This window comes from Crocuta crocuta, unplaced genomic scaffold, assembly GCF_008692635.1.
Source record: "Crocuta crocuta isolate KB4526 unplaced genomic scaffold, BGI_CrCroc_1.0 scaffold334, whole genome shotgun sequence".
Taxonomy (NCBI): domain Eukaryota; kingdom Metazoa; phylum Chordata; class Mammalia; order Carnivora; family Hyaenidae; genus Crocuta; species Crocuta crocuta.
This window is the reverse complement of record NW_027533260.1, coordinates 3834124-3855511: the sequence shown is the minus strand read 5'-3', so window position 1 is coordinate 3855511 and position 21388 is coordinate 3834124. Positions and strand designations below refer to the sequence as shown.

General features: G+C 49.8%; 1 protein-coding gene across 2 annotated transcripts in view; it reads left to right on the top strand.

Annotated features, from left to right (window-relative positions):
- SAE1 (SUMO1 activating enzyme subunit 1) overlaps positions 1 to 15570 on the top strand; it is a 75369-nt gene extending 59799 nt beyond the window's left edge. For both annotated transcript variants that reach the window (XM_077747192.1, XM_077747191.1), the window contains 2 exons: positions 10722 to 10791; positions 14539 to 15570. In XM_077747192.1, the coding sequence (XP_077603318.1) occupies positions 10722 to 10791; positions 14539 to 14631 (163 nt within the window). In that variant the 3' untranslated portion in view covers positions 14632 to 15570. The remainder of the gene's footprint in view (positions 1 to 10721; positions 10792 to 14538) is intronic.
- The last annotated feature ends 5818 nt before the right edge of the window (positions 15571 to 21388 follow it).

Sequence of the window (21388 nt, the reverse complement as noted above, 5' to 3'; positions counted from 1 at the left end):
CATACTCTGTGCTGACAGCTCAGAGTCTGGAGCCTGCTTCAAATTCTGTGTCTCCGTCTCTTTCTGCCCCTTCCTCTCTCTGTCTCTCTCTTTTTCTCTCAAAAATAAACATTAAAAAAAAATCTATATGCATTACTCTATACTTTTCTCTTTATATCGTCTTTCGGGGAAGTTTCCAGATCAGTACATAGTTTCTTCCCTTGTTTCTGCTCTGTGGTATTTCAGCATGGGAGCATTATAGTTTATTGGATCTGTCCCCTACTGAGTCAGGCTTTTGCTGTCACATGATGCCATAGCATATGACCTTGTGAGTATCATTTTGTATGTGTGCAGGTATAACTGCACGATCCATACTGGAAGGGCAGTGGCTGGGTCAGAAGATTGTGATTTATCATTTGGTGGCTGTTACCCCATTGTTCCCTCTGGGTAGCTTATCAGCTTATACCCTCAGCTGCAAGACACCCACGTTCCCAGCATTCTCACCCTTGGGTCCTGGGATGCTTTCACCCTAGGCCGCCCGTCTTGTACTCTGATACTCAGCAGGTGTAGGATCTGGTTGGAGAGGTGCGGGTGGTGGCTGGGTCAGGGTCCCCTTTGCAGGCAGTTCGGGGGTCATCTCAGCCTTGTTCTTTCAGCATCTGCAGGGCGCCCAGAATGCATTTGGCTCGCACCATCACCGCGGTGGCCGTAGTCAGCAGCTCTTTGGCACCAGGCATTGTGGTGGCTGTTGTGTATACACAGCCTCCCTTCACAGCGACCCCTTCTACAGGGGAGGGGAAGTTAGATTAAAGCCCCACAGCCAGTTACCGTGCGTGGGGCTGTAGTGAAGGTGTTCCGCGTTTTACCTATACGGCCCCATTTCGTTGTCACAATAATTGCTTGAAATGTGCATTTATTTTTATTTTGATGATTATTTTCCCATTAGGTAAATGAAACTAAAGCTCAGAAAGACAGTTACTTGTGCATGATTTTATTTTTAATTTACTTTTATTTTTTATAGTTTATTTATTTGAGAGAGTGTGTATGAGAGAGTGGGGAGGGGGCAGAGAGAGAATCCCAAGCAGGCTCTGCGTTGCCAGCGCGAAGCCCGATGCAGGGCTCAAACCCACAAACTACAACCAAGAATCAGATGCTTAACCAACTGAGCCACCCAGGCGCCCCATATTTTTTATTATTTTTTTAATGTTTATTTGTTTTTTGAGAGAGCATGCAAGCACATGAATGGGAAAGGGGCAGAGGGAGAGGGGGACAGAGGACCCTAAGTGGGGCTCAAACTTACGAACCCTGAGATCGTGACCTGAGCCAAAGTTGAATGTTCAAGCGACTGAGCCACCCACGGGCCCCTTGCCGGGGGTTTAAGTTTGCAGCCACCCGAATCCCACCCAGGCCTTCCACGCTGCTCACTTCTGGTAGCAACACAGTACTTACTACCTGATTTCTTTCCAACAACAAAGTATGTCGGGGTCCCTCCCTTTCTGAGTCCCGACTTCCTTCACTCAGGCTGGGAACCTCATTTAGACCCTACCAAAGCCCAGCTAATTTAGACCCAGCAGGGGGCCTTGAACCACCTGCCAAGCCATCCACCAAAATGAAGCAGCATCTACAGGCTACTCCTGTAAGTCGGCCCTGTGTGGTCAGGGGTTAAGGACACCCCAGGCCCGGGCTGGGACCCCCGCGCCCTGCTGACAGCCAGGCCTGTGTCTGTTGGTGGAGGAGGAACAGTATGTGAGAAGCAAGTGGTGTCTGCTCTGCGCTGCTTAGAGAGGGGTCGCTGGGCCACGCGGGGTGTGGGCTGTGAGGTGTCGCCGAGTGCGGGCTGTGAGGATGCAGCTTGGCGACGAGTGTGGCGTCTGGAGTGAGGAACGGCCCGCCTGTGCACCGCAGGCCTCGCCTTCCCAGAAGGGAGAAGCCACGGCCTCACTGGCCGCTGGCTAGTGTTCTCTCCAGAGTGTTTTCTCTCCCTGCCCACTGTCTTTGCACACGCCGCCCTCCCTTGTCTCGGTCCCCGGGCGCTCAGGCGCTCCCACTCTGCTGCCCTTAAGTAAGAGGTGCTTGGTGGCCCCCTGAAGAGCGGCCGCGGGCAGGTAGGTGGACGCGCGGCCTCACGTGGGCTAGGTGTGCCCGCGAGGGACCGAGCCCGCCGCCTGGCAGCTCAGCTGCCCTCGCACGTTGCCGGCCACTAGCTCTGAGCAGGTGCTCTCACCTGAGTTGAGAGAGCTGTGCACGGGTCCCCACTGCCCTCCTCTCTCTGCGATTTCTGCCACTGCCCTTTATGTTATTTATTCTCTTTCGGAGAGCTCTGTTGCTTTTCTCATGATGGAAGTAACATGCCCCTCGCCAGGAAGTGTTAGGAGGAACAAGAGTACTTACCCAGGGTCCCACCCTTGACAAGTGGCCACGCTTATGTTTTGGGTTTCACCTCACAGACTTCTCTGTGTATTTAATTTATTCATATTTTTCTCTTAAGTTTTTGTTGAAGTTTTATTTATTTATTTATTTTAATTTTTTATTTATTTCTAGGAGAGAGAGAGAGACAGCGTGAGCAGGGGAGGGTCAGAGAGAGAGGGAGTCACAGACTCTGAAACTGGCTCCAGGCTCTGAGCTGGCAGTCAGCACAGAGCCCGACGCGGGGCTCGAACCCACGAACCGCGAGATCATGACCTAAGTGAAAGTCGGACGCTTAACCGACTAAGCCACCCAGGCGCCCCTGAAGTTTTATTTATTTATCTATCTCTACACTCTGTGTGGGACTCGAACTCATGACCTCAAGATCAAGAGTCGTACAGTCTTCCTATTGAGCCAGCCAGGCACTCCGTGTTTTTTCTCTCTGTATTTATTTATTTAAAAATGTTTTTAAATATTTATTTTTGAGAGGGATAGAGTGGGGGAGGGACAGAGAGGGAGGGAGACACAGAATCTGAAGCAGGCTCCAGGCTCTGAGCTGGCAGCCAGCACAGAGCCCGACGTGGGGCTCAAACCCACGAACCCCGAGATCATGGCCTGATCTGAAGTCAGATGCTTAAGTCACTAAGCCACTCAGGTGCCCCTCTGTTTTCTCCTGTTAAATATCACACTGAGATTATACTTTCCTTATAGCCTTATTTTTCCAGCATGTGTTGAACCTGTTTGCAGCAAAAATAATGGATCAGTGGCCTCACTTGTACTTCATGTTTCATTGTCTGATAGGTGGTTGTTTATGTAACTGTTAGTTTACTGGTGTGAATTCAAGTTGTTTCTAGTTTTTCACTGTTACAAACATTTATGATGAACATTCATAATTTGTGCATGTAATTCAGCTTTCACTGATTTAAAAGGGTTGTTATTGTTTTTAATTTTTAAGTTTATTTATTTTGATAGAACCAACAGAGGAGGGGCCGAGAGGGAGGGATCCGAAGCGGGCTCCATGCCGACAGCAGAGCCCCATGCAGGGCTCCGGCTCAGGAGCCGTGAGATCATCATGACCTGGGCCAACGTCAGCCTCACTGAGCCACCAAGGTGCCCTTAAAAAGTTTTGTGGGGTTTTTTTTTTTCAATTTATATATATTTTTGAAAGTTTATTCCTTTGTTTTGAGAGAGAAAGCACAAGTTGGGGAGGGGCAGAGGGGGAGAGATTGAGAATCTCAAGCAGACCCTGCACTGTCAGCACGGAGCCTGACATGGACCTCAAACCCCAAAGTCTGATGCTTAACCAACTGAGCCACCCAAGCTCCCCAAGGTGCAACTATTTTAGGAAGCAGTTTTGAAATATGTATCAAGAGTCATGTTCTCTCTTTGTTCCAGTAATTCTCCTTGATAACGAAAATATGCCGTAAAGAAGTGAGCAAATATTCATGTACAAAAGATACTTGTTATCATATTTATAAGAAAGAGAAATTGAAAAGGGATTAAAGAGTTAATGACACGGATCAGTGCAGTGTTGTGCACAGGTTGAAAATGATGTTTATTATGGAGAGTGTCGAGCATACAGAAAAGTAGAAAGAATCCCCCAGCAGTGAATACCTGTGGGCAACTCAGTTACATTCGGTTGTTAATCATTTGCTTTTTCGTTCTGGGGAGGGGCACACTGATGACATGATACATCCAAGTTCATCAGTTGCTTTCAGTTCTGGGTCTCTTTTAATCTAGGATTTGGCAAACTATGCTTGCCACCTGTTTTTGTAAATAAAGTTTTATTCCACACCTACTCATTTATGTATTATCTGTGGCAGCTTTTGTAGTTTTTACAGCCCTGTAACAGCAGACTTAAAGAGTTTAAACAGGGACCATATGGCACATAAAGCCAAAAAAAATTACTGTCAAGTACATTACAGAGAAAGTTTCCCCATTCCTGATCTAGAACAGTTTACCTCTTTTTTTTTTCTTTCTAAGTTTGTTTATCACAGAGAGAATCCCAAGGAGGCCCCTACTGCCAGTGCACAGCTGGACACGGTGCTTGATCTCAGGAACCATGAGATCATGAGTGGACTCGAAATCACCACCACCCAGGCACCCCACACTTTCTTTTTCTTTTTTTAAGAGTCCAGGCCACCCATTTTCTTTTTTCTTATTTAAAAAAAAATTTTTTAATGTTTTATTTATTTTTGGTGGGGCACCTGGGTGGCTCAGTCAGTCAGTTATGAGCCTGACTCTTGATTTTGGCTCAGGTGATGATNCTCCCTCCCTCCCACTCTCTCCCCCTCCCTTTCCCCAAACTCTTTGCCCTTCCCCTTCTTGTGTTCTTGCTGTCTCTCTCAAAATAAATAAACTTTTAATAAATAAAGTTCTATGAATTTAGAATTCGGAGTGCCTGGCTGGCTGTGTCAGTAGAGCATGAGATTCTATTTTTGGGTGGGGAGGAGGGGTCCCGGGATGCGGGGAGAATCCCACAGTCTTCACACTGTCAGCACAGAGCCTGACACTGGGCTCATACTCAAGAACCATGAAATCTTGAGCTGAGCTGAAACCAAGAGTTGGATGCTTAACCAGCTGAGCCACCCAGGCGCCCCAGAGCTTGTGATTCCTGATCTCAGGGTGGTACATTCAAGCTCCATGTTGAGCATAGCAATTACTTAAAAATAAAATCNTTAGGAGGAACTTAATGGAGGACCCTGGGGGAGAAGAAGGGGAATAAATAGTTGGGGAGAGGGAGGGAGGCAAACCATGAGAGACTCTTGAATGCTGAGAACAAACTAAGGACTGATGGGTGTGGGGGGAGGGAGGAGATGGGCATGGAGGAGGCCACTTGTGGGGATGAGCACTGGGTGTTATATGGAAACCAACTTGACAATAAACTATTTGTTAAAAAAACAAAAACAAAAAAAAAACAGTTCCAGGAATTTTTACAAAGACGTAGAGTTGGGTAACCACCACAGTCAAGAGTCAAGATAGAGAAAAGTTTCATTGCCATAAAAAGTCCCTTGTAGCATCTTGATAACAGGACAGCCCCTTCCTTCTTGCACCCAGGGATCTGTGCTCCACCCCCGGGCGTTCCGCCTTTTCCAACAGTATAACGTAAACAGAATTGTTCAGCAGGAGTAGCCTTTTGGGTCTGGCCTCTTGCACTTAGCTTAATGTACTTGAAATTCATCCTCGTTATATGAAGTCGATCGCTCGTTTCTTATTACCAAGCAGGAGTCCACGGTATGGATACACCAGTTTGTTCACCAGATGAAGCACATTTGGGTTGTTCCCAGTTTTGGGCAATTAACGACTGAAGCCGCTATAAACATTCGTGTGTTTTTGTGTGAGCATAAGTCTTTGTTTCTCTTGGGTGTGTGTACCTAAGAGTGGAGTTGATGATTCATATGGTAATTCTCTGTTTAACGTTTTGAGGACCTGCCAGACTGTCTTCCACAGCAGCCACGCTGCTCTGCATCGCCATTCGCCAGTGCTTTGCGGGTTCCGGTTTCCCCACATCCTGGCCAGCAAGTGTTACTCTGTTAAGTTAGCCATAGTAGGCAGTAAGTCCTATCTCATGGTTGTTTCAATTTGCATTTCTTTAATGACTGATGATGTGGAGCATCTCTTCATGGGCTCATTGGCCATTTGTGTAGGTTCTTCAGCAAAATGTCTATTCACATCATTTGTCCAGTTTTTAACTGGTTTATCTTTTTATTGTTAATCATAAGAGTTCTCCCTGCACTCTGGATACAAGTCCTTTATTTGATACTTGATTCACAGAAATGTTCTCCTAATCTGTGGGTTGTCTTCTCATTCTCTTTGAAGTGAAAAGTTTCCTTTGAAGTACAAGTTTTTAATTTTTATGAAATACAATTTATCTTTTTTTTTTTTTAACATGTGTTTTTGGTGTGATACCATTTAAGAAACCACTGCCTAATCCAAGGTCATGAAGATTTATTCCTCTGCTTTCTTCTACGATTTTTGTAGTTGTAGGGCATGTGGGTGGCCCAGTTAACCATCTAGCTCTTGATTTTGGGTCAGGGCTTAATCTTTCGGTTCTTGGGGTCTAGCCTTGCATGGGGCTCTGTGCTGACAGAGTGGTGACTGCTTTGGATTCTCTCTCCCCTCTCTCTGCCCCTCCTGCACATTTGGATGTGTGCGCTCTCACTGTCTCTCTAAATAAACAAACAAACAAACAAACATTGAAAAAAAGATTTATAGTTTTAGCTATTACATTTAGGTCTGTGAGCCATTTTCTAGTCATGTTTTGTGCATGGTGTGAGGTAGGGGTCCGGCTTAATTCTTTTGCATGTGGACACTCCGTTGTCAGTATTGTTTGTTAAAACGATCTTTTCTTCCTCCATTGAATGGTCTTACCACCCTTGTCAAAAATCAATTGACCAGGGGCGCCTGGGTGGTTCAGTCAGTGAAGCATCCAACTTCAGCTCAGGTCATGATCTCACGGTTTGTCGATTTAAGTCCCACGTCAGGCTCTGTGCTGACAGCTGTGCCTGCAGCCTGTTGCAGATTCTGTGTCTCCCTCTCTCTCTGACCATCCCCTGCTCATACTGTCTCTCTCTCTCTTTCTCTCAGAAATAAATAAAACACTTAAAAACTTAAAAAAGTATATTTTAAAACATCAATTGACCATATATGTATTTCTTTATCCAATGTATTTCATTGCTGTATATGTCCATCCATATAGATACCAGTACCACAGTGTTTTGATGACTATACTTTTGTAATTGTGAGTTTCAAAATTGAGGTATGTGAGTTCTTCAGCTTTGTTGTTGTTGTTGTTGTTTTCCCAAGGTTATTTTGGCTCACCTGGGTCTCTTCCATTCCCATGTGAATTTTTAGAAGGCGTTTTTCTGTTTCTACTAAAAAGGCAGCTAGATTGGGATTGTGCCAGATACCAGGATTAATTTGGGGAGTATTGCCCCCTTAACAATATTAAGAGTTTCAGTTTTTTTAAGATGTCTTTTTTTAAAATGTTTGTTTTTGAGAGAGAGAGAGACAGTGTGAGTGGGGGAGGGACAGAGAGAGACAGAATCTGAAGCAGGCTCCAGGCTCCAACCTGTCAGCACAGAGCCCCATGTGGGGCTCAAACTCACTAACCGTGAGATCATGACGTGAGCTGAAGTCAGATGTCCAACCGACTGAGCCACCCAGGTGCCTCAGATGTACCAGTTCTTGAATGTGGGATACTTTCCATTTATTTAGGTCTTTTATTTCTTTTTTTTTTTTATGTCTTTATTTTTTATTTTGAGAGAGACAGAGAGCGAGCGAGGGAAGGGCAGAAAGAGAGAGGGAGGGAGACACAGAATCTGAAGCAGGCTCCTGGCTCTGAGCTGTCCACACAGATCCCGATGTGGGGCTCGAACCAATAGACTGTGAGATTATGACCTGAGCTGAAGTCGAACCCTTAACCGACTGAGCCACCCAGTGTCCCCAGATCTTTTATTTCTTTCAACAATGTTTTGTAGTCTTCAGAATATAAGCTTTACACAACTACTATTAAATTATTCCTAAATATTTTATTCCTTTGAAAAAAAATTAAGGACTGTATTGTAAATGAAAGTCTTCATTTCATTTTCAGAATGTTCATTGCTAATGTACTTTTTATATATTAATCTTCTAGCAGCATTGCTGAATAATTTTAGTAGTTCAAATAGTTTTTCTCTGGATTCCTTAGTATTTTCTATAGACCAGATCATATTATCTTTGACTATGTATTACTTCTTCCTTTCCTTTTTTTTTTTTTAATGTTTTTTTTATATTTATTTCTAGGAGAGAGAGAGAGAGAGACAGTGTGAGCAGGGGAGGGTCAGAGAGAGAGGGAGTCACAGACTGAAACAGGCTCCAGGCTCTGAGCCGGCAGTCAGCACAGAGCCCGACGCGGGGCCCGAACCCACGAACCGCAAGGTCATGACCTAAGCGAAAGTCGGACGCTTAACCGACTAAGCCACCCAGGCGCCCCTACTTCTTCCTTTCCAATCTGGCTGTCTTGTCTCTTTTCCTTCCATAATTGCCTTGGCTGGAACCTCTAGCACAGAGTCAAATAGAAGTGGTTAAGAGCAGACATTGTTAGGAAGAACGCTTTCAGTCTGTCACCATTAAGTATGATGGTAGCTGTGGATTTTTCATAGAAGCCTTTTATCAGATCGAAGACATTTCCTTCTGTTTCCAGTTTGTTGGATGTTTTTATCATGAAGAGGTGCTGGATTTTGTCACATGTTTCTTTTTCTCTGTGTCAGTTGAGATAATCGTGCATTGCTGGCCCTTCCGTTAGTATGCAGTACCTCACTGATGGGCTTTTCAGGTGTCACACCAGCCTTGCATTCCTGGTTGTAAGTCCCATGTAATCATGGTGTGTAATCCTTTCTTCATGTTGCTGGTTAGGTTTGCTAGCGTTTTGTTGATGATAAATTTTTAAGAGAAAAGGGTCAAATAAGTTGTACTGTATCACATGGGATATTGGGGTGTTTGTTTTTTAAGGGAAACCTATTTCCACATTTGATTATCTTTGATAGTGGAATTATGGGTGACTAGTTTTTCTTTGGTATCATTCTCTGTATGTTGTTGTTTGTTTGTTTTTATTTATTTTTGAGAGAGACAGCATGAGCAGGGGAGGGTCAAAGAGAGAGGGAGATACAGAATCCGATGACAGGCTCCAGGCTCTGAGCTAGCTATCAGCACAGAGCCTGATGTAGGGCTTGAACCCACCAACTGTGAGATCATGACCTGAGCTGAAGTCAGATGCTTCACTGACTGAGCCACCCAGGCGCCCCTCTGTATGTTTTATAGTTCTGTAAAGGACCTTGATAATCTGGAGTCCAAGTTAGCACTGTGGCTGCACAGACGGGGATGCCGGTCCCGGCTAGGCCGGGAGGAGACGGGCACCTTCACACACAGTAGGCGGGTGTTGAAATGGCAGAGCCTTCCTGGAGGGCATCCTGGCACAGTGTGTCAGGACCCAGAAATTTCTACATTTAGGAATTTGCCATAAGGAATATTTGGACAGCTGTGCCAAGATGTATGTTGCAGTGTTGAGCAGAAGTGTCAGCCAGCAGGATATGGGGCAGAGGGGATCGTAGTGTTACTTGGGGATTTGGTTGTGTAATGTTTAGATACGTGCACTCTGCAGAATCAGGAAGGCTGCGTATCACACTGGGAAGATTGGAGGTGGTCTGGTGGTGGGAGTCCCTCAGGTAAGCTTTTCCTTTAGCTTCTGTGTTCCACTTTGCTCATTTAAAAAATACCTTTGTGAGGCACCCGGGTGGCTCAGTTGGTTAAGTGTCTGGCTCTTGATTTTGGCTCAGGTCATGACCTCGTGGTTTTGGGATCGAGCCTCGCATCAGGCTCCATGCTGACAGCTCACAACCTGCTTGGAATGCTCTCTCTCCCTCTCTCTGCCTCTCCCCCATGCACACGTGCAAAGTCTCTCTCAAAATAAATAAACTTAAAAAAGTAAATGTAAGGGGCGTCTGGGTGGTTTAGTCGGTTAAGCGTCTGACTTTCGCTTAGGTCATGATCTCGCGGTTCGTGGGTTCGAGCCCCGCGTCGGGCTCTGTGCTGACTGCCAGCTCAGAGCCTGGAGCCTGTTTTGGAGTCTGTGTCTCCCTCTCTCTCTGACCCTCCCCTGCTCACGCTGTCTCTCTCTCTCCTAGAAATAAATAAAAATATTTAAAAAAAAAAAAAAAAAGTAAACGTAAGTGAAAAATGCCTTTGTGCTCAGGGCTGAGAAGTGGGAGGGCACACTTTTCTCTGGGGAGGCGGTGGAGAAGTGTCTTACTGCCTGGGGCTGGTGACAGTGTTAGCTAAGATTTGTCCTCTGGATGCCCCATCCCGGCCCAGAAGGGTTGGTGTCTATACGAGTAGTGAAGACTTTGCGCCCTATGCTTCAGCCTCAGCCCCAGATTTCCCGTGCCGCCTGCATGTTAACACAGGCCTTCTCCCTGACATTTGTCTGGGAACAGCATAAGGAACCCGCTGCCCATTGTGGGTAAGAGGAGAATTACGAGAATGTGACCGGGGCACCGAAACATCTGATATTTGTTGATCTTATTTTTAGGAAGCACAGATATAGTCTTTCCTTTAACTTAAACAAAAATATGTCATGAAAAAATTCCTGCCTGCCAAGGTTCAGAGGTCTTTCCCAGCTAACCTCCTGGGCCAGATTGCGTTTTCACGCCCAGATGCCAGCATCAGCATTGCTATCTGGAGGGACTCCTCTTGGTAGGAGATGCTTTCATTCTCGCCAGCCCACTCCTGACCTTTGCCCCATGTCCTGCCAGCCTTGCTGTTCCTCACGGCTCCATTTTCTTTGTCTTTTCTTGTAGGTACTGCTTCTCCGAGATGGCCCCCGTGTGTGCAGTGGTTGGAGGGATCCTGGCGCAGGAAATCGTGAAGGTAAAGAGTCCCTGTGGAGCAGATCGTTGGTCCAGCGTGAGCTTGTCAAAGCGCCAGCCAGAGGCATGACTGCCTGAAAGAGCTGCCTGCTTTCTCTGGCCCCGTTCGTGCTCGTTTCTGCCCTCTTTCCTCCCTTCCCTTTTCCTCCTCATCCTCTTCTCCCTCCCATCCAGGTGAGCTTTCAGCAAACGCTCTTCGAGTGTCCGCTCAGTGCTAAGCCCGGAGCTGGGCATAGTGTCCTCAGGTGCCCCCTGCCAGCTGCCCCCTAGCTGTCCTGAGGGCTTGCGTGGGGCTTCTGATCCTTGCCGTGTGTTCTGCTTCCACAGCTCTGGGAGGTGGGTGCTACCGTGATCTCCGTATGAGGGCAGGACGCTGAGGCCCAGAGATGGGCTCCAAAACCCGTGCCCTCAACTTCTGCTTCACGCGGTGTTTCTCTGTCCGTGACCGTGGCATCGGAGCTCCCTCTCGTTAACGCACAGGCTGTGTTTATTCAGAAGGGAAATTCGGGTTTTGAGTCTCTTCTGGAACATTTGGGTTGTCAGAATTCTAGCATATTCCCAGATACTTTCTTTGGGACTTAGATACTTGCCCGAAGATGTTCAGTCTGCCTTTTGTAGGCTCTCGACTGCCTTCGTAGATTTGTGGTGACGGTTTGTCCTTTTTGTTCTCGGAGCAGAGTCGTGCCTCATTGCGTGATCTCCTCTGCTCGTTCGCGCGGCATCTCGAAGCTCAGGGGAAGCGCGTGGAGACCCCGTTCTCGCTACTTTGTCTTGAAGGCAACACGTCTGCTCTGGAGACATTTGACAGTTTGATGATCCTACCGCCATCTTCTAAAGGCTCTTGTTTCTCTCTTTCCTGATCCTTCTCTCTGAACCAGACACTCTCCTTGAACTCCCCCCTCCTGCGTCATAGGGAGCAGGGCGCGCGCCAGGGAGATGCAGAGGGAGGAGCGAGGGGTGGGGTGGCCACGCTGGTTTCCTCGCTCGTGCCTTCTGCTTCGCCCAGATTGCTGTGCGAATCGCAGCTTCGGTGCCCAGTCGGTCGGTTGGCAGCGGCTGCCCAGAAGCCTGCGCTGAGGATTGGGAGGCTGCCTGTACACAGACTGGCCGGGAAGAGCGAGGGAAGGATCCTGAGGGAAGAGACGCATTTCTGTAGCCTGTTACTGTGACAACACGGGAATGTTTATTGAGAGCTCGCCCCGAACCCTCGCAGAGACCACATCTTCACGTGCGTGTGCTCGTCCTCCCCCTGCAGCAGCCCGAGGAGGCAGGGCTTAGCCGCTCCTGAGGCGCCGGGAGGAGCTGAGGCGCGGGGAAGCGGCGGCGCCGGGAGCCGAGCCCGGGCCGTCTGCTCTCAGAGCCCGTGCCCTTCACCGCTCGGCTGTCCGCACGGACCTGGGGCGCCGTCTTTGTGCCTTTGGCCACACTTGGCACCTCTCACCGAGGCGCTGCTCCCTGGGTGTTTCACAGGGGATGGAGATTAGGGGGCGGGCCAGCTGGCCTCGGCCCCGTTGTCGGCGGTGGCTTCCCTGCATCGCGGTCCTCACCTCTGCTGCAGCCCCTCCTTCCTGCCCGCGGGGGACAGCTGTCGCCCGCATCTTGTTTCTGTTTACCCCAGACAGCCAGAGCGCGCTGCATTCCTGGTTGCTGGGCGTGTTTGGAATCTCCCCCGACCCCCTTCTTGCTTGGGAAGCACTTTACCTTTTGCCCCGTGTTCACCCCACGTCTCTGCCGCCCCACCCTTACTTAACACGATATTGCCTTCACCCAGCTGGCACCAGGGTCCCGCAGTCTGAGGGCCGCAGACCTCCCCCTTCTCTCCTGAGGACCATCCGACCACCCACAGTAGTAAGCGTGAGGAGACGGGGGGCAACCTAGGTCTCTGGAACCCTCTTCTTCCTTCCGTCATTCCGAACACTACGTGTTCCGCCCGCATCCCCTGTCCCGTCGCGCCGCCGGAGGTGTAAGTCATCCTTCCTTTGTCTCCCACTGTCCCCGCTGGGCCTCCCCGCGGGCAGTACTGAAGGTGATGGTCGCGGGTCAGCCATACTGGGCCCCGTTGTATCATCTCCTGTAACTTGAGTTCTGACTGTGGTCTCTTGGGTCCTTCCTTCCACCTGGCTGAGTGCCTGGGATCCTCAGGTTGTGGTGAGGGATCCCTGGCCCCTGTTAGTAAGAGCAGCTCCCGCTCCTTGAGAATTTATTATGGGCCAGACACATTACAAGCTTGATCGCATTCCATGTTCACCAAAAACTGTAACAGGAGCTGCTATTGACTTGCCATTTGTATGTGAGCGCAGGGGTGAGTCTGTCCTGGCCATGAGTCCTTAGTACCTAGCACGGTGCCCGGCACGGGATAGATGCTCCAGACGGTTCCTGTGGACAGATGGTTGAACACCCACTTGAAGTAGGTATAATTATCCCCATTTTACAGATGAAGAAACAGATTGAGATTAGTGCTCAATTCCAAGAGAAGTTCAAATATTTAGGGCGTGTTCCTAACCTTGTCCTTTATGCATGATGGGCATGGTGCTCCTGGGAACCTTAAGCCCTGCCTAGAGGCTTGCTTGGACGGTGTCCACGTCTTTAAATGGCAACCTTTGGGGGGCCTGGGTGGCTCAGTCGGTTAAGCGTCCGACCTCAACGCAGGTCATGATCACAGTTCGTGGGTTCGAGCCCTGCGTCGTGCTGACAGCTGGCTCAGAGCCCGGAGCCTGTTTCCGATTCTGTGTCTCCCTCTCCCTCTAACCCTTTCCTGCTCACGCTGTCTCTCTCTCTCTCTCTCTCTCTCTCTCTCTCAGAAATAAATAAAACATTAAAATATTTTTTAAAAAGGCAACCCTTTTTCAGTTAAGAACCTTTGAGAAAACTCATTGACATGTATGAATCCTTCCTCTAGTACACACATGTACACACGATTCAGCATGTGATGTCAGGAGGTCTAGCCCCATCTTTAAAGGTGCTTTCGGGGGTCCCTGGGTGGCTCAGTCGGTTAAGCGTCCAACCTCGGCTAAGGTCACAACCTCGCGGTTTGTGGGTTCAAGCCCCGTGTTGGGCTCTGTGCTGACAGCTCAGAGCCTGGAACCTGCTTCAGATTCTGTGTCTCCCTCTCTCTCTCTGCTCCTCCCCCACTCATACTCTGTCTGTCTGTCTCTGCCTCTCTCTCAAAAATAAAACATTAAAAAAATTTTTTTTAACATGCTGTGTCCTTCTGTTAACCCACAAGAGGCTCCCCAATCCCAGGGCTGCATAGCACCTCCCAGGCCTCCGGCTCCCAGCCCCGGGCCCAGTGCGGAAGGTGGCAGGAGGCATGTCTCTTCACAGGAGTGTGTGGCCGCACAGGTGATGAGGGCCACCGCCTCTCTCAGGTGGACAGTCCGCAATAGCGATTGCTGCCCGAGGCCAGCAGGCCGGCACGGGGGGCGTGCGTGCGGACAGGGGGGTGCAGCGTCCCTCTTCATGCCCGCGCCGGGCCAGCTGCTGCTTGCGTTTCCCACGGGAAAGCGGGCTTCGGCGAGGCTGCCGATCTGTCCGGAGAACCACGGTCGATAAGGGACATTGCAGAGAGACCTGGCGGTCACAGTAGTGTCTCAGACGGGGCCCGTTAGCCCCTGGGGAGCAGACTCCAGCTCTCTTGAGAGCCCAAACTGCTAAGTTTTAGAAGACCTGGTGCTTGAGGCTTTTTCTTTATCTCGCCCTGTCATCCCTTGAAAGCATCTGAGCTGAGCCCTCTTGTTTTTCTCCCCAGGCCCTGTCTCAGAGGGACCCTCCTCACAACAACTTCTTCTTTTTTGACGGCATGAAGGGGAATGGGATCGTGGAGTGCCTCGGCCCCAAGTGAACCGAGACCCGGCGGCCCCGGGGGCGCTGACCCGCAGCCTGCCCTGCGTCCCCGGCCCTTCCCCCAACGACGGCGGCTCCAGACGAAGGAAAAGCCCCAGGCCTCGGGCCGGACCGTCTCCTGCGAGCAGCGAGGCTGTGCAGACGTGCGACTTGCAAGCGCCAGCAGCTGCTAAGCGCGGGGACCGGCTGGCCTCACCCCGGCGCCGTTGGCCGGCCACCACCCGAGAGTCCCCCGTGACGCGTCCCTCTGTCCAGGTGCCGCTGCGGTGTCACCAGGCCACCCGGGGCCCCGCAGGAGATGCCCACCTGGGCCCAGCGTGCCTCATTGCTTGGGATCCTCTCGCCACGTCCTTGGACTTGCTCCTGCCCGATGCCCCACAGAGAAGAGCACGCGGGCTCCAGGTGGGGAGTGAGGCCGGGCCCGCGGGACGCTCGTTGAGCCACAGCCCCGAACGCAGGCAGGTGCCCCAGAGAGGAAGCGACACGGCCGGCGGGATGTATTTCCTCCAGAGTTGGGGACCCCGAACACTGGCAGGTGCCGTCTGGCGTGCTGCTCTGGGGCGCCAGCTCAGGCTTCGCGGGGTTTCAGCCGGGAGTTTGGAAGAGAGGAAACGTCACCAAAGTTCCCTTGGGCATTAGGCCAAGACCTTGCAAAGCGGATAGTAGTGGGAAAGCTTGTTTTAAAAAGGCAGACTCCAGGGTCCCAGCCCCTGGGGGTTCTGATTTACTGGGGCCCAAGCTAGCACGTGAGGGCCCGTCCCCGCGGAGCCCCACCCCCAACACGGCTCAGACCGGCCTGGAGGCTGTTGCTTTCAAGGGCCGTGTCAGCCCTTCCTCCCCCCACCCCCGAATCGCAGCTGTTTGTGTGGTTTTTTATATTTTCTATATTTTCTTGGTTCTTTAAAAAGGAATGATAGAAATAAAGTTATTTGCTTTATTTGTTGTTCTTCCACATTACAAACATCTTCCTGTGACAGGGAGTGATCCTACCAATTGCCTTTTTTAACCTGAAGAAATCTCACAGGATGCTTCAGTGTGATTCAGAGATTCCTCCCCTCCGTCATCATTCCTGTCGCTGGTTTCCTAGTAATGCAGCAAGAGTTAGATTGCTCAGAGTCTAGAGTGCATAGAAGCTTCTGGTTCCACCTGTCGAATAATTCAGGTCAGTGGTGGCTATTCTCAGTGACAGGAATTATATTAGTGGGAAAGAAGGAAAAGGTGATACCGAGGCTGCTGCTCTTGTGTGCCAGGTGCTGTGCAGACTCAGTCACAGTGGCTTCATTTTAGTTTTTAAAGTTTATTTATTTATTTAGAGAGTGAGAGAAGGAAGGGGGGAGCGGCAGAGAGAGGAGAGAGAATCCCAAGCCGACCCTGTGCTGTCACCACAGAGCCTGATGCGAGGCTTGAACTCACGAACCATGAGTTCATGACCTAAGCCAAGATCAAGAGTCAGATACTTAAGCTGCTGGGCCAGCGGGCGCCCTGGCTTCAGTGTAACGTTCCGTGGCTGCTAGAGGTCAGAGCTTCCGTTGGGTCAGACACTGGCTTTGTGTGGACTTGGTAGCCTGAGTATGTCCGACTTCTCGTCCCCCCCCGGGTTTCTCCTTAATGTAGGAGCGTGTGAGGTGGGAGCCTGGCGCATTTGAACGAACCAAATCAGCTCCTTTCCTACTTCCATCCTGCTGCCGGGACAGAACAAAAACACGGTCTCCACAGGGCGGAGGAACTCCATTCCCCGACCCTCCAGTCACCTCTGCCCATCCCTGAGTGCGGCGAGGGCTGTGTTTCTGGAGGGGCCCCTCTCTGGACCCTGTCCGTGTCAAATCAGGGGCACCAAGGTGAGTGTTTTTATCAATGTGTGAATCTCCCCCTTTCTTGGAAATGAGCTTTGCAATGTGGGGCCTTGGTCACAAGGGGGAGCAGGTGCATCTGGATGGAGAAAAACAAAACTGTCATCCTAGAAGCTTCTGAAGCTTTTCAAACTTTTCCACCTCTGTATGTCTCGTGTAGAAATTGAGTCATCCAGAACGGACCCCTCGGGAATCTGGGGGTGGTGCTGGAAGCTGCCAGCCCCAGGCAGAAATGTCTTGTATCTTCAAATTTCATATTCTCCCATGTTACATGATAGTCTTACCATAAAAATGGATCTCCCCAAGCCTCAGCACGGTGGTTATCCTGTGGTTTCTGATCCCTCCAGGAGATTTCTAGCCTCCTTGGGAAGGAGGATGGAATCTGTAAAGTTGCGGGCACCTGGGTGGCTGTCGGTTGAGTGTCCAACTCTTGACCTTGGGGCAGGTAGTGATCTCACGGTTTGGGAGTTCAAGCCCTGCATTGGGCTCCACGCTGACAGCCCAGAGCCTGCTTGGGATTCTTTCTCCCTGTCCCTCTCCCTCCCACGCTCAAAATAAATAAACTTTTTTAAAAAATGTTTTTTTAATCTGTAAAGGTGACAAATACTTTGGGATGCAAGAGTTACCAAATGAAAGGAAGTGGGTTGACTTTGGGCTGCCAGGTTTCTCCACTCCACACCCCACTTCTGTTGTTTGTGGTATGTGTAGTAGCCAAACTCTGTTAAGTGCTTAATGTGTTGAAGCCTCAGAACATTCTAGTGGAACAGGTGCTACTCAGAAAAGTAACACATGCAAAGGTAAAAAAGTACAACAATAAAAAGCTCTCGGTCCCATCAGAGCCCCACATTCTGTGGTTTCCCTTTGCAGTACAGACCCTTTTTGTCAGTTTCTGGCTCTGTGTGTGTGTGTGTGTGTGTGTGTGTGTGTCTGTGTAAAGCCAAGCATGTCTGGTGAGGTAGGGGTGTGTGTGTGTGTGTGTGTGTGTGTGTAAAGCCAAGCATGTCTCTCTGGTGAGGTAGGTGTGTGTGTGTGTGTGTGTAAAGCCAAGCATGTCTGTCTGGTGAGGTGTGTCCGGCTTGCCCCTTTCAGATGGGGAACGGGAGGCTTAGGCTGCAGGTGGTGGGTCATAAGAGCCTGATGGTGGCCCCACACTCACTGCTGCCTGCCTGGTGCCCGCAGCAGCGCCTGATCCCCACAGCAAGCCCAGGGGGTGGGTGCCCCCAAAGGGTGGGTGCCCGTGCCGCAGATGAGGGCGCAGCCTCCCGCAAGTGAGGGCCAGAAAGTGGGCCGTGGGAAAGGCTTCTTCGCAGGACACTTAGCAGACATCCGTCTAGTGGCACCGCCGCTTGTGACTGACTCGGGCTTCGCCTTCATGAGGCCCTGAGACCTAGTAGTGATCACCATCAGGCAGGCCCTGTCTTGAGGGGGGCCTTCAGCTCAACCCAGAAGGACGGGTAGATTGTGTTTTTAAGCTTCTGGGAAAACATTCAAGCACCACACATACAGGGGTGAAGAGCTGTCATCGCCCGGGTTGCCCTGCCCCGCCCTGCCCCTCCCCCTGCCTCAGCTCTCCGAAGGCCACGCAGCAGGAGCAGCTGACTTAGAGCCAAACTCAGGGGTTTGGAGAGAAATGTGAGGTGCTTTTTGCCTATGTTATAGCTGTGTCCACTTTCATACCTACCTCCCAGAGGTCACCCTTGGCAGCCTCGGAGAGTGAATCCCTTCCAGATCGGCAGGTTTAAAATTTTTTTTTAACGTTTGTTGATTTTTGAGAGAGAGAGAGACAATGTGAGTGGGGGAGGGGCAGAGAGAAAGGGAGATCNAAGCGAAAGTCAGACGCCCAACCGACTAAGCCACCCAGGCGCCCCCCAGGCCCCCCTTTTTAAAATTGTTTTCAGGGGCACCTGGGGGGCTCAGCCGGTTAAGCGTCCAGCTTCAGCTCAGGTCATGATCTCTCGGTTTGTGGGTTCAAGCCCCGCACCAGGCTCTGTACTGACAGCTAGCTCAGAGCCTGGAGCCTGTCTTTGGATTCTGTGTCTCCCTCTCTCTTTGACCCTCCCCTGCTCACACTGTCTTTCTCTCTCTCAAAAAAAAAAAAAAAAAACTTTTAAAAAATCAGACTGGTAGGTTTAAATGCAGACTACCCCTTAGCTATGTGACCTTGGACAAGTGACCTTTTTGTGCCTCCATTGCCCCATGTGCAAAGTGGGGTAATAGTACACAACCTCTGATAGGTAGGGATTGAATGAATACATTCTTTGAATGGGAATGTTAGTTACTATTACTCACACGTAGAAAGAACTTTTTCTGCTGCTTGCTGTCTCTCACTATGTCCTAGAGATCCTTGTCAGTGCATTGTGCGCAGAGTTCCTAAACCACAGGTGAACCGTAAGCTCCTTAATCAGTCTGCTGTTGAGTGACACTGAGCTGGTTTCCTTTGGACACACTTGGGAAAGACTCCCCGAAGCCTGGTGCCACAGCGTGCATAGATGGGCCCGAGATGTCGGTTCCTTCCAAGAGGCTGCAGTGTGGCAGCATTTCACACACCATTTGTTGTTCGGAGAGGTCATCCAGGCTTGCAGTGCAGAACTGAAAGGTTCACAAAGACTCCCCAGTCCTGTTTTTTCCTAAGGAAGCCCCCATGGCAGGGTGGGGTTATCGGAAGTGGGTGGGGAGCGCCAGTTCAAGTTGGGTATTAGCTTGCTAGAGGAGGCACAGCTCGCCAGTGGCAAAGGCTCAGCTCTGGACCTCACTCGCCAGGTGCTCCGAGCCTCAACTCTGCCAAGTTGCAGGACTACTCAGCACCTTGGTTCCGAGAGAGAAGACCATAGGAGGTGACTTTAGGTATTTCCTTTCCCTGTGGAACAAGTGAGCCACCTTTTTTTTTTTATGAGGAGCGCTTTGGACTTTGCTAATAAGATGTGGCCGCCTCTGACTTTGTCCCTGGGCCCCTCACTCTCTATCTAACCTGGACAGTTAGGATTCCCCATTTCCAATCCTAAAAAGTGATAACTAAGGTCTTTTACAAAGAAAATACCCGGACGCCTGGGTGGCTCAGTCGGTTAAGCATCTGACTTCCGCTCAGGTCATGAGCTCACGGTTTGTGGGTTCGAGCCCCACGTCGGGTTCTGTGCTGACAGCTCAGAGCCTAGAGCCTGTTTCAGGTTCTGTGTCTCCCTCTCTCTGCTCCTCCCCCACTCGTGCTCTGTCTCTCACTGCTTCAAAAATAAATTTAAAATTTTTTTCAAAAAAAAATCCCAGGGCACCTGGGTGGCTCTGTCAGTTAAGCATCCAACTCTTGATTTGGGCTCAGGTCATGATCTCACGGTTTGTGGGTTCGAGCCCCACGTCGGGTTCTGTGCTGACAGCTCAGAGCCTAGAGCCTGTTTCAGGTTCTGTGTCTCCCTCTCTCTGCTCCTCCCCCACTCGTGCTCTGTCTCTCACTGCTTCAAAAATAAATTTAAAATTTTTTTCAAAAAAAAATACCAGGGCACCTGGGTGGCTCTGTCAGTTAAGCATCCAACTCTTGATTTGGGCTCAGGTCATGATCTCGCAGTTCGTGGGCTCAAGCCCTGCATCAGGCTCTGCATTGACAGTGACAGCCTGCTTGGGACTCTCTGTCTCTGTCTCCTTCTCCCTCCGCCCCCCTCCTGCTTGCTCTTTCTCTGTCTCATTCTCTCAAAATAAACATTAAAAAAAAAATACCAGCAGTTCTGCTTATGATATGATGGATTAAGTTTCCAACAACCACCTCCCTGCAGAAAACTATATACTCTAGACAAAATACCAAAGATCAAAATGAAAACATAACTACTGCAAACCTCAGGAGAGTGCTCAAAAGCAGGTGGGTGGGTTTGGGGAAGGGAGTTGAAAGTTGCAGCAAGAGCCCACCACACTCGTTTTATGGGGGTGGGGGGTGTCTGTCTGTCTGTGTGTGTTTTCCTAGAGTGTTAGCTGAGGGCAGGCTAAAACTCAGAAAAGCACCTGTCTCACTGGCCTGAGGAAGCCGAGGACAGCGCCCAGAGTCACCACGGCTCCTGGGGAGGAGGGCGCCAGGGAAGGGCAACCCCAGGTTACGTGTGAAATCAGCCCCGGGTCTCGTGCTGACCCCTGAGCTATGGATGGGCGGAGCCAACTCAGCCGAACTGAAGCCAAGTGCATTTACACTGTCGGCAGCTACAACAGCGTGAGTCTCCGGAAATACAAATCTCCCCAAGACGAGAACGTTCACATCCCTTGGAGGAATGTAACAGACTCCAGAAGGGCTCCAATGTAACGTAATATCAGGGACACGAGGCAGAATTACCTAATATACATAGGATGAGGGAAGTGTGACTCGTTTTGAAGGGAAAAGACAAGACCACCCAGGGAACCCAAGTGTTGGGGGCGGGGGTGGGCGCCTGGCTGGCTTAGTAGAGCACATGACTCTTGTTCTCATGGTTGTGAGTTCAAGCCCCACATTGGGCATGGAGCCTGTGTTTAAAAAAGTGTTGGAATCAGCAGACAGGGACCTTAAAGCAGTTATTACAATTATGCTCATCAAGGTAAAAGGAAAATCGTGTAATGTTGGAAAATAGAAGTCCCTGCATTGAAATTGGAAACAACCAAATGGACGTTCTAACACCAAAAACACAATATCAGCAAATTTTAAAATTCACCGGTAGACCTAAGAGCAGAAAGGGGATGAGCGAATCCATGCACTGGAAACACAGTAGTAGGAACTATTCAATCTAAGAGAGGAAAGGATCTTTTAAATAAAGTCTTGAAAGCAGCCTTACAAAAAAACAACATATTTCAATTAGGGGAACTGTGAGTCAGGTTTCTCATCAGAAATGAGAGGCCAAAGGCCAAAACATCCTCAAGATACCGCAAGGAAACGGTCAACCCCAGGATTCTATAACCAGT